The sequence below is a fragment of the Chanodichthys erythropterus genome, chromosome 2, assembly GCF_024489055.1.
Source record: "Chanodichthys erythropterus isolate Z2021 chromosome 2, ASM2448905v1, whole genome shotgun sequence".
In the NCBI taxonomy this organism is placed as follows: Eukaryota; Metazoa; Chordata; class Actinopteri; order Cypriniformes; family Xenocyprididae; genus Chanodichthys; species Chanodichthys erythropterus.
Genome location: NC_090222.1, coordinates 28,451,818 through 28,463,900, shown reverse-complemented (window position 1 = coordinate 28,463,900; position 12,083 = coordinate 28,451,818). Strand labels below are relative to the sequence as shown.

The 12,083-nt window shown below is 36.3% G+C and overlaps 1 protein-coding gene across 1 annotated transcript; it reads left to right on the top strand.

Annotated features, from left to right (window-relative positions):
- The first annotated feature begins 1,484 nt into the window (after positions 1 to 1,484).
- On the top strand, positions 1,485 to 11,988 carry si:ch211-197h24.6 (uncharacterized). Its single transcript, XM_067408153.1, has 12 exons — positions 1,485 to 1,595; positions 1,880 to 1,925; positions 5,098 to 5,128; positions 5,989 to 6,069; positions 6,244 to 6,383; positions 6,508 to 6,633; positions 6,720 to 6,765; positions 9,507 to 9,578; positions 9,695 to 10,101; positions 10,211 to 10,315; positions 11,069 to 11,156; positions 11,641 to 11,988. Exons 2-12 carry the CDS (start codon positions 1,881 to 1,883, stop codon positions 11,661 to 11,663), a joined length of 1,164 nt encoding a protein of 387 aa, XP_067264254.1. The 5' UTR covers positions 1,485 to 1,595; position 1,880; the 3' UTR covers positions 11,664 to 11,988.
- The last annotated feature ends 95 nt before the right edge of the window (positions 11,989 to 12,083 follow it).

Genomic DNA, 12,083 nt, shown 5'->3' with positions numbered 1-12,083 from the left:
TGGAGATGATGATGTTAATGTACTATACGTGTCTGCCAAACCTGGGAACCTTTATGGCGTTATTACAATTATTATTATTTTTTTTTTGGTGCCTCTGATTCCAGACGCAACAAATACAAATTTCAAATGCTTTTGTGAACCTTAATGTACCTCAGATTTGATCTGCCTGCACAACACTTCTCATGTTTCCCCTGAGACCGTATACAGAACATTCAATGAAACTGTTGTTTCATATGTGTCATATCTATATGCAAACCTGAAGCTTTCAGCTGTATGGGCAGACAGAGATGATTTGCACAGAAATATGTCTCCTTTGTTTAAATACAGAGTAGCAGAGATTATTGACTGTTTTGAGATTTTCACAGAGAAACCATCCAATCTGACAGCGCATGTTTGAATCTTTTGTAGAATTGTAGTGTAAAAATGTACTTATGCTTTATCCAGTCTTGCATGAACAATAAAGCATGCATAATTACATTTTTCATGCTGATTTGTAGATTTATTTTATGAGTTCACAGGTATATGCACTTATAGTATTAACAGGATAATTACTAATATACACAATCTGTAAACCAGATATTTAACTTGCACGACATATCTTTGTTTTTATTATTATGAAGGCCTTTTGAAGAAAAAAAAAAAAAAAAAAGACCCATAATGTCATTGACCCAGACAGCACAGAGGTAGATGGAGGACAATAATTTACAAATTATTTTGGCTCTAAAAGGTATACTATATCAGAATGTACTATAATAAAATACACTATTAAATTCTACATACATCTCTGATGATGCCTTGTTTATTGGAACAATGTCTATCGTGTTAAATACTGGTTTATGTACTTAATGCAATAAAGAAAAAAATGCATGAAAAAGGGGTAGTATTAGTTCAAAATTCTTCCTGATGACAACACTAAACCATCCTTAATCAGGCACTTATGATATACAGTTAACACAACATCATCATCATTATCGTTTACTACTGTGTTATCGCAGTCCTTCCTTCAGAATATAAATAAATCCTGCACCCAGCGATTAGTGAAATGTTGTGGGTTTCGAGATATTTATAGTTTTTAAATTGTTCACGTATATGCGTTTATACCATAAACAAGATAGTTTACAATATTTAAGTATGATGATTTAGGTAGCAATGCGGGGTCAGCAGCAGTCCAACTTACTGCAGTCAGTTCGTACTGATCTGTTATGAATGGATGACGATTTCTCCAAATAACGGTCCCTGGCATCTTTGGTGAGTTTATCGCGATATGACATTTTAACATTTTTCTTGTGCTTCTTCATTTTTGCGAGTTATTTGCTTGTTATCTCAACTCGCGTAATCTCTTTCATTATCACAGTCAGCAGGGATACCACAAATATGGCGCCGCGGTGACGTCACACACAACAAAATCACGTGTCTGACAAAGACCGATTGGTCTGCGTTCATATACAGATCGAGGACTTTTATTTTTGGAAAGAGACAGGAAACGGACAAGGGTCTTTGTTTAGTATTTCCGCCCTGTTTCTCATCTTTGCTCTCATTTTCAAAATCAAACCAGCTTTTGCTAAATACAAGGTTAGTAAAGCAAGACCGAACAGGTAAATCATTTAACAAAGCTTTCAAGAGATGTATTGTAACGAGTGTACTGTTCATTAATCGCGCTTCATGTTACAGCGAGTTTAAATGTAGCTGCGCATGATGCAGCGTGAAAGCGTCTGATTTTTTTAATGTGACAGTGCCGCCATTGTTTACGTTCTCTTACAGACGAAAGAGAAGGACCGTGGATGTTAGTTAAAATTAGTTACTCCAGTCTTGCTTTGAATGTGTTTTTAATTACAGCAATAGTGAAAATATATAATATGTGGCAATTTGTCTTTTACAGCATGGACGCACGACCAAATCCTAACAAGAAGGGCAGGGCCGGGAAGGTGAGCTCTAATCGTGCACCACACCACATCACATCATATCAGATCCTCTCCATCAGCGTTATTCCTACCGCGTAGATCTAGACCATTTACAGCCTATTAAACAGTAATTCTCAAACAGTGATCTCTCAAAAATAACAGGAATGTGTTATTAAAGTCCCCCTGAAATCAAAATTTAAGTTTTTTTTTAGCTATTAGTATGAATGTTAGCCTTAATGTTATGAATAAGCTGGTGTGCTCCAAAACAATGACAAAATTCACATTTAGGAGATAAGCATTCAAAACTTAGTCTCTCACTTCCGCTAAAATGGTTCATGGATTTTCATGACATCACATCGCACTTCAACTTCTCATCAAATCTTCTGTCCAATCAAATGCTCTCTAGAATCTGAAGTCCCGCCCCCTACTACACTATCACCAGACACTGAGGCCATGTCCACACTAAAACGTTTTCGTTTGAAAACGTATATTTTTCTCTCCATTTTGGCCTTCCGTCCACACTGAGACGTTGTTTTAAGTCAACGAAAACGTAGCTTTTGGAAAATGCTCTCCAAAGCGGATAAATTTGAAAACGCCGTCGTAGTGTGGACTGTGAAAATGGAGGCTTTTAAATACGATGACGCATTTTTAGTCATATGATGCAGTCATATGACCAATTCAGCCAAGATGTTGAACGACATTGTACAGCAGTTGTTTTGGATGCTCTCCATTTTGACAGCCTTGTTAAAAATTAATGTCAGTTTGAACATACTGCAGGTTGCGTTTCTTCAAAGAAGCCAGAATGTTCCTTGCAGTTGCTGTTTAGTGGCGGAAAGTAAATAAACGGCTAGCGGAAATGACGCAGGTCGAAGCTTTACTCATGCGCAGTAGGGGGATGTAAGCGCTTTCATACGTTTCAGTGTGGATGAACAACTTTTGGAAAACGTTTGAAAATGAAAGTGTGGACGCGGAGCATTTTTAGACGACAACTCAGTTTTCAAATATATCCGGATTAGTGTAGACGTAGCCTGAAGCTGTGGCTGAAATCGGTCATTTGTTCACATGTTTACTAGTTTCTACATGGTAAAGTGCACTATTTAGAGATTAGGGAACAATTCAGACAGTGTAAATATGCTTTCCATTGATTTGAATGAAGTCCGTTTTCATGTTAGTATAACGTAAACCGATGCAGCGAGAGCACAGTCTGCTCTGGCCCAGGGACACGAGAGCACAGAGCGGATCATATCCGCGAGTCAGCTCAGACCACGAAAGGTATTGGACCCATTTAAATTCTGCACAGAATGCTATATTTTAAAGTGATATAGAGGAGATTAGGATGACAAACTGTTAAATATTAAAAGGAAACAGAGGTTTTACTGAGTTTTACTAAGCTATGATATAAACTAAACGCTACTGACTATTTTTAAAAAAGGGGCCGGGCTGTTCGATATATCGCTCTGTCTTCCTGTTTCAGTTAAAATTACCTCAACATATTGAATAATGCTGCATGTTCCAAGACACTTCAGTGGGCCTTTAAAGTTGGCCCTTCTATTAAATATAAATGCATATTATTGATCTAATTGTAAATTATTCATTCATGCATATTTTTATACTTCGAAATTTTTAATCAAAATATCATAATGCTTGTTTATTGAATAAACATTCGTATACATGCACATTTATCCAGCAAAATGTAATTTAATTTTTTGGGTGAAACCACATTTCTCTGATGACATGCAGGACAATTATTTAGTCCAATTTTAATTTTGGTAATTTGTACACTACTCAAAAATGATTGTAATTGTTTTGATAGTTAGTGGTTGAATTTCACCAGCCCACCTGTTGTCATAAATCTTAGCCTGACACAGTGATGCAAACTGCCTGTTTGATGGCACTACAGTTTTAATAAGAGGAATCCCCTATTTTTGCATATTGTAGATGGCATCATTATTCAGCTGTTAGAATACAGATCTTTCAGCAACATGAACTTAAAGACCAACTGTATTTGGCATAGTGTTGTAGAACACTATGCCCCCCCCCCCCTTTTTTTTTTTTTTTTTTTTGGCTGAACATGTGACGCATTCCTCACCCCTCAAATTGTTAATCTCTAAGAGATTAATAGTAAAATGATATTAATCTCTGCCCCAATGTCTGTGAGGATTTGCAGGATATTCTGATATTTGAAACTGAAATTATTAAATAGCAATGAGAGTATAAAATAAATATTTAAATAAAATACATACATTCATACAGTTACTGAAGTTGCTAACCTTCATGGCTGAAGCCTCTTTCCAATTCTAGTTTTCTTTACTATATTAGGAAGATTGCTATATCTTGAGTGTGTTCTTTCTCTTGTCATATGATAGTCACACATTTCTTATTTACTGTCACATACATCTATAAGACCAATAGCTGTTCTTTGCTCAGGCCAAGGCAGAGAAACATGTTTCCCAGTTACTGCGTCTAAGCAATAGAGAAAATGCAAGCATAACACAATGTTCCATAAGCATAACATATTAATACAATTTCTTCCACACTGACTGATTATTCAGCTTTGTCATCAAAGGAATAAAATATATTAAACTAGTTATTTTAAATTGAAGTAATATTTTTACAATATCATTGTTTTTACTGTATTTTCGATCCAATAAATGCAGCTTTGGTGAGAGTAGATTTTTTTTTTTTTATAAATAAAAAACATAAAAAAAAAGTCTTACCGACTCCATTGACCTGACAGTGCTTCTTTTGTCCTGTGAAAGACAGATAAGCACTTATATATATATATATATATATATATATATATATATATATATATATATATATATATATATATATATATATATATATATATATATATATATATATATATATATATATATATAAAAAAAAAACATTCTGTGCAGAACATGTTACTCCAGTATCATCCCATGTGTTTTCTTGTTTGCCTGGTAGAGCCCCATTCTTGGGGAGATGAATAAAGCACAATTTTTCTTCTAGCATGAGAGTGTTTTGGCGAAGAGACACTTTGTGTCTTCCCGTCCAAGGACTGTCAGCCTCTACTCTTAAAGTGGAGCGGATAATTCAATCAGCGGAGGTGGAGGGCGAGCTCTGCTCTTCACCTCCGGTCCTGTTATATCTTTCTAATTCCTCTCTATTTCTCTCCCCCACCAACGATTTTATTTGTCGCCTGTGACAGAAAAGGCAGCAACTCTACAATGGTGACATAGGTAAGTGCCACCCTCAGAACCCTTCAGTTCTGCCCTTCAGCTGTGCCTGGCCTTGGTAATGTTATTGCCATGTGCCACTTCTGGGTGTTTCAGAGCTTTGGAGCTTAAACCCTGAACACATCACACAAGCACAGCTCTCAAACTAGCACCTTTTTCAGACCAATGCTTTGCACTGTGTACATATTTGAACTGTGGTGTGCTGAACAACATTAGAAACATCAACATTGAGCTCCTTCGAGCAACATTAGAAAAACAAGACCTGTTCTCACCATGTGCTGTAACATCAGGTCGAGATGCAAGTACACTAGGAGGTGGAGTATCCCACCTTCGATCCCCGTATGCCCACTTAGGGTCATCTAACTATATTGATTGTGGCGCCTCGCTTAGGGCATGCATTAAGCTGCCTAAGGAAAGTTAAAAGGAAATTCATTATTTCAGGTGCCACTAGCCTTGAACTCAATTAGAACAGTTACACTGCCGCAGTGTGATCGGCTGAGGTCTCAACCAGTGTGTTTTTGTTGTCACACTTTGCTTGTGACCAGAAATACAGCGAGCATCACTGCAGCTTTTTCATTCATATCTGTTGTTTTTATATGTTGTTCAGCGTTTAAGTGCAGAGAGTTGTGGCTCACTTTTCTGACCACAATTTTCCATCAACTGTAACTGTTGCCTATATGTAGGCCTGGGGGTAACTGATGAACGAGTGCTTTAAGCACTCAGCTAGTTTTGTTTTTCAGATTCAGTAACCACTTAGTACTGTTTCAGTAGAGTGGGTGCACTGTCTTCTGTGCTTTAAGTCCTGGTTCACAATTCCTGTCCAAGTACTTTTTGATTTTACTAATTCATGTATGTTTCATCAGTCTTCACATCCAAGAATGGCTCCATCCAGACCATACCCAGCCTCAACAAACGGCTCAAATCAGTCACAGACACTGTTATTGGTGAGTAATGTATATTTTCTTTTATGCTATTATAAAGTTGAAAATTATTTATCTTCTTTAAATGGCTTCAATGTACTTGGCTGCTTTTTATAGTGACAAAATAGCTAGACTGAATTTTAAACTACCGATACTTTTAAAATCTTATGTTTGAATACACATGTGCTTTGTTTATAGGTCTGCAGTACATATGGGAGTATCGAAGCCCATCTAAGTCAGCTCCTCCTCATTACCAGTGTAAACTGTGTGTAGTTCAGCAGCTGCAGAATGAAATAGCTGCTCACATCACTGGCTGGAAGCACAGCTTCAGATACATGGTACAATCTTCACAATCACTAGTCAACCAAATATCACAGACTAGCTCTGATATAATACACATCCACTAATATATATATATATATATATATATAATTTTTTTTTTTTTTTTTTTTTTGAAAACAGAAGCAGAACCACAAAGACAAGGTTCCTCATGAGGAAGAAGATGCACTTAAAGATCCAACCATCAGGAAAGCCATTAAAGCTGCTGCTGCTGAAGTTGAAAAAGCTGAGGGAAGAGGTCAAATTAAGGTGAAAGACTGCAGGCTGATGTGCTTTAAAGATTGAGTCTTACACATGTGCTCTTTAATTAGATGTTTGTTTGCTTTTTCCCCTAGATGGTGCTAAAGGAGCCATGTGAAGTTATGGCGTTTCAGGGCATGAGTAAGTCAGTCTGTCATACACGCCATTCAATCTATTCCCAAATACAGTTGATTATTCCCTACATCTCTATCACCTAAGTATTTTAGGTACTTTCCACTCATAGCATTCAAGCATTTATATGTTTAAGTATGTATGGCATTACCAGGGTACCCGCGGGGTCTTAAAAGCATTGAAAAAGTCTTAAATTTGATAATCTAAAATTAAGGCCTTAATAGCCTTGAATTTGGTATACAAAGTCTTGGATTTCGTTACAAAGGTCTTTTTGTTTTTTTTTGTTTTTTTTTGTTTTTTTTTTTTTTTTACTTTTCCTAGGACTAAGTTCATACCGTAACAAAATGAACTGTTACTAGTGTAGGCTAATTAAAAATTCATGCAGCGTAATGTTGAGTGCACCTCGCGCTCCACGTCATAGCAGTAAGCGCAAAAGCTCGCGCACCCGTTACTATGGTTACTAGGCAAGTGAAGTAAATTACTAGAGATGAGCCGGATACTCGGCTGAAACGAGTATCCGATACGGGCTAAAGCACTTCTGCCGAGTACGAGTATTATACGAGTAATACGAGTCAATATCTGTGCTCGGATTGAATGAAAATCATCATTGGGTAGCTGATTGTGTCAGCGTTCTGTGATAGTCTAGTCCAGTGGTCTCAATCTGCCGGCCCGCAACTGATCTCAAAAATAAAACATAATCCGGCCCTCTAAATTATTATTATTATTATTATTATTATTATTATTCTCTAGTACGCGTCACATACGCGGCCGCGCCGGCATTCTCCTTCTTTCCAATGCACTTTCGCTCCCGTGGCGTCTGTCGTTGCTATGCAACCATGAGCCGCGCTCTCAACCGCGTAGCTTCTATTATGAGCGCGCTTGCCTAAATTACAGTAAGAGCACTCGACTTTAAGTCACGAGTGTCGTTTTAAATCACCGAAACGCGTCCGATGCTACCATGTCAAGAAACAGAAGAGTGTACAAATGTATTCAAGGGTTGTATTTGTTCTGTACAGTGTTGTTCAGTGCAAGATTTTAATTTTATTTAAGCTAGCATGAAGTAAAGGAAAACAGCCTACTTCCACTAAATGTTAAAAACTAATAACAATGAGAGATTTTTATTTTTTGGCAAAATAAAGTTGATATATATAGCTTCAGTTTTTTGTTTATTTCTGACCCCTCCATGGCATCTATGAGTGTTGCTGTTTTTTTTCCTAAATTACTAATTTTTTTTTATTCCATGCACCTTGTTGGATGTGAGAAGTTGCACCAGACTATTGCAATTAATAGTATTATATTAGTAGTATTATATTAGTATATTAGTAGTATTACATCAATTACATCATAGTATTAGCCAATACAATTATATTACACTCTGTAACAATGAGAGAGACATTGCTGTTTACATTTAGTAGGCCTATGGTAAATAAAATATTTATAGTATAGGTATAAAAATATATGCCGAATTAATTATTTTCTAGGGTTCAAAATTTATACAGATTTGACATTTTTCCCCTCATACTTCTGTCAGAATGGGTACGAAGTTGGCATTGAATTTCATTTAAAATGGTATTAAAAAGGTCTTAAAAAGCCTTGAATTTCATTTGGAGGATCCTGGGGGTACCCTGATTACCTTAAAAGCAAGCAAATTAATATAGCTTTGAAACAGGTAAAAAGCAATATCAATATCCAAAACAAGACATAAACTTCTATAAGAAAAGCTGGTTGCTTTAGTAGAAATTTCCTAAACTGTACTTGGGTAATCCTCTAAAGACACTTAATAAAGAATAAAGAATTTTTATTCACAGCTTGGAGTCAATTCAACCACCAGAAAATCACACACACATGAAAAGAATGCATAAAATTAGCAAGACGTCTTTGATTGGTTCTGTCCTTATCTTTGCTGTTCATACCCCTCTGGTACAAAGCAGATAAATGTTATATTATTATTTAATATTCTCTAAGTCTAGATCAAAAGAAAACTGGCTTCAACTGGTATGTTCCTATTCCTGTTTGTCTGCACTCCAGAGGCTGCTCAGTAACCTTGACATTCCAACTCCTGGAAGCAGCTCAAAAAACGTTTCCAGCTTGTACTGAAACTCTACAACTATCATTTTTTCGAATAGCCGTTCTCATCGAGTTTTTCATACTCTAGAGTTTAGATGTCCCAGTTCACCTTAACATTCAGTGTTTAATTCTAGCAATTTTGTTAACAATTTGTTTTAAACAATACTCAAAATCACACATTTGAAAAATGTGAGTTGTCCATTAACAGAAATGTTGAATCTTTGTGTCTGCAGAGGACTTGTGGTCAAGAGACAAGCCAGTGTTTCTTGCAAGGAATTTAATAAGTAGTTCCAAAATAAACAATCATGTTATTTCTTGTCCATATCTTACCAGATTTTTGCTCATTTTCTAATTTGTGAAGATAGATGATAGATGAAGATAGTATTTATCTGTTTTTACATCATCCAGCACAATCCCAGTATCACTTCCCTTCTAGCCTCACTTACCTCTAGATGTACCAGACATGCAGACATACACTCAAAATGAAGTCTTGATTTATAAATGGAAAGTCTCATGACCCACTAAATTGGGAAGTTGAGGGAGAGAAAAGATCATGGCCTTGTGAGCAGTCATGGTTATCAGTTGTTTTATATCATAAGTTTGTGCATTTAGATCCACTGACTTAATTCTATGCATATGCCATCCAGTTATTTATCCTGATGTTATTTTTATTTTTTTTAAAGAATCCGCACAACCCAATCTAGGGTTTACAGGAACTGGTATTCTTGGGCCTCCTCCCAGAGGGTTAAAACAAGGTCAGTGTCTCACCAGTGTAATTGTTTGTGTTGATAGAATAAAATTACATAGAAAAAAAATTCATTGGAATGATAGTTATAAATGTAGTTGCTTGACTTTTTCTTCACATTCTCAGGTGGTCCATATGGAGGTCCCTTTCAAGATCCCATGTACATGGGGGATTTTCCACCTCGGGGTGGAATGATGTCCGATTTCCCCCCTGGCATGCGTGGTGGTATGGACGATCCCCCTATGAGGAGAGGTTATTCAGATATGGAAGACTTCACTAGCCCCGGTCGCTATGGTAACGGCATGTCTGGACCAGACAGGGGGATGATGGAACCAGAGGACATGCATCGTTTCCCTGACGATGGACCCATGGGTATGGGCCCTGATGGCTTTGGGCCGGGCCAGCGTAATGATGGTATGGGCAGACCTTTCCCTAACGACATGTCTATGAACAGCAGCGGAGACAGATTGATGGGACATGGCCCTAAAGGCCCAGAGAACAATAGCCTCCCTGCAACATTGCTCAAATATCTGGTATGGTTTTCTTTAGGATATACAGTGTTTATCAAAGCACTTCTTTTCTTTTTTTTTTACATTATCAACTTTTTGAAGGTAATAAACTGTGTTTCTTGTTCATTATTAGGACTCTTTTCGTATTGAGAACGAGGACGATGCTCAGATTGTCTTAAAGGTCACACAGAAGCTCACAGATGTTCTGATGGAGTACCGCCTCAGAAGTATTTCATCGGTAAAGGCTTACAATGATTACTTATTATAATATGAATATATTGTTTTGTACAGGTTGTACACATAACCTGTATTTATGTGTACAAGATTCATTAAAGGAGACAATACACAATTTAGTCCAGTACTTCTAGTGTGCAAATTTATAAACTGGCTATTTGGCTTCAGGTTTAGGTGATCAAGAAGCAAATCACAGTTTTCTATTTGTGTTGATGTTGGTGGAAACTGTAAGGAGTCAGTGAAACCAGTTGCAGATTTTTTTGTGTGTGTGTGAACAGGATGTGGTGACTGTTTTGTGTGCTTAATTTCCTTTATAAAGTATTATGAGATTTTTATTGAAGACTTCAGTGATCTCAAACCAGTTTTACCTGTAGTTTACAAATTATAATTTAAAGTTACAATGATTTTTGGAAAACAGTAATTAAAGAGAAGTAAAAGTTTTTAATGCTGGGGTACTAACGGAAACTAACTCACTTGGTTTCTCTTCCTCATTCAAGCTAAAATTAAACCTTTGCAATATTTGTTTATCCCTTCTTGAAATGTGTTATTGTCTTTTGTAAATCTACCATTGTCTTTGTAATCTTTCTAAACCTAAACTATCTAAATAAAATTTGGCAATAGTACATGCCAAGTAGGATGAACAACAAGATCTAGAGGACAAGAAGTCATTTATCAAATGATTAGCTTTGTCTCAATTATTGAATGAACAATTGGTTTTCAAAGCCGTGTTTAAGTTTGAATTTAAATTGTTTTTCAGGTCCCCAGCCTGAAGCCCCTGCCCTCCATGAACTACTCCTCATGTCTTCCAAACAGTTCTAATGACCGATTCCCCAGCAGCATGCAAGGTACTGCATGTTTGTTTATTTTTCATTAATTTACACACTCTACTTTTGATAGCAGATGGTTTGCGTCCAAGTTCCAAATAAAATATGTACATTTCATTTGTTAAGTTTTTACTTCATTGGAACACCAAAAAAAAAAGGCATTATTACATTATGTAAAATATAAAACATAAATGTAATTGTTACTGTGATTATAAAATTACTCATTGTGAAAGTCTTATGCCGCCCACACCTGCTTCTGAATGTTTGCATATCTAACTAGCCGTCATCTGGAACATTTGGTATCACTTCTGTTATACACTCTGTTATATCTGTGGACTTTTTTTTTTTTTTTAATACTGGTGACTATTTCAACTGTATTCTGCCAGAAATAGAGATAGGCACAGAGGCTGGTAACAGAAGCATGAATAAGCAAAAATAGCATGTTCTTCATTGTTTTTTCAAATGCATATAGTTCGTTTTCACTCAGACTGCTCTACCTTCACAGGTCCATCAAGATTCTACAAATGAACATTCATCTGATGGATGTAATCAAGACCTGGATGCAGCCTGCTTTGCCTGTTTTTTTTGTTGTTTTTTTAACATGGCTTTCTTGACTTTGTTCATGACCAAACAATTTTTTTGTGACTTCTAGGCTTCGTTTTTACAGTGTATACATGGGTAGATTTATTTTAAATGTTTCATTTTTCTCTTCCTTTCTCGCTCCGACATAATGGAAACATTATTTGTGTGCAGTTTTTTTGTTGTAGCAACAATTTTAGTGTTTAAACAGAATTTAAGTGAAGTCAGTGAAATCTTCAAACAATGTGATATCTCTAAAGGTCTGTTGCCATAATTGTAAAATAAATTCATAGTTCCTTAAAGAACCTTATTGTTCCTTTTCTATGATTTTTGGGCGTAGTTCCTATTTCCATTGGAGACATCCTCACT

What these genes read in the sequence shown, in the direction of transcription:
- si:ch211-197h24.6 (XM_067408153.1), top strand. Translation starts at nt 1,881, where the DNA reads ATGGACGCACGACCAAATCCTAACAAGAAGGGCAGGGCCGGGAAG. An exon ending in AGTCACAGACACTGTTATTG is followed by an intron (nt 6,070 to 6,243) that starts GTGAGTAATGTA and finishes CTTTGTTTATAG; the next exon opens with GTCTGCAGTACATATGGGAG. An exon ending in TATGGCGTTTCAGGGCATGA is followed by an intron (nt 6,766 to 9,506) that starts GTAAGTCAGTCT and finishes TTTTTTTTAAAG; the next exon opens with AATCCGCACAACCCAATCTA.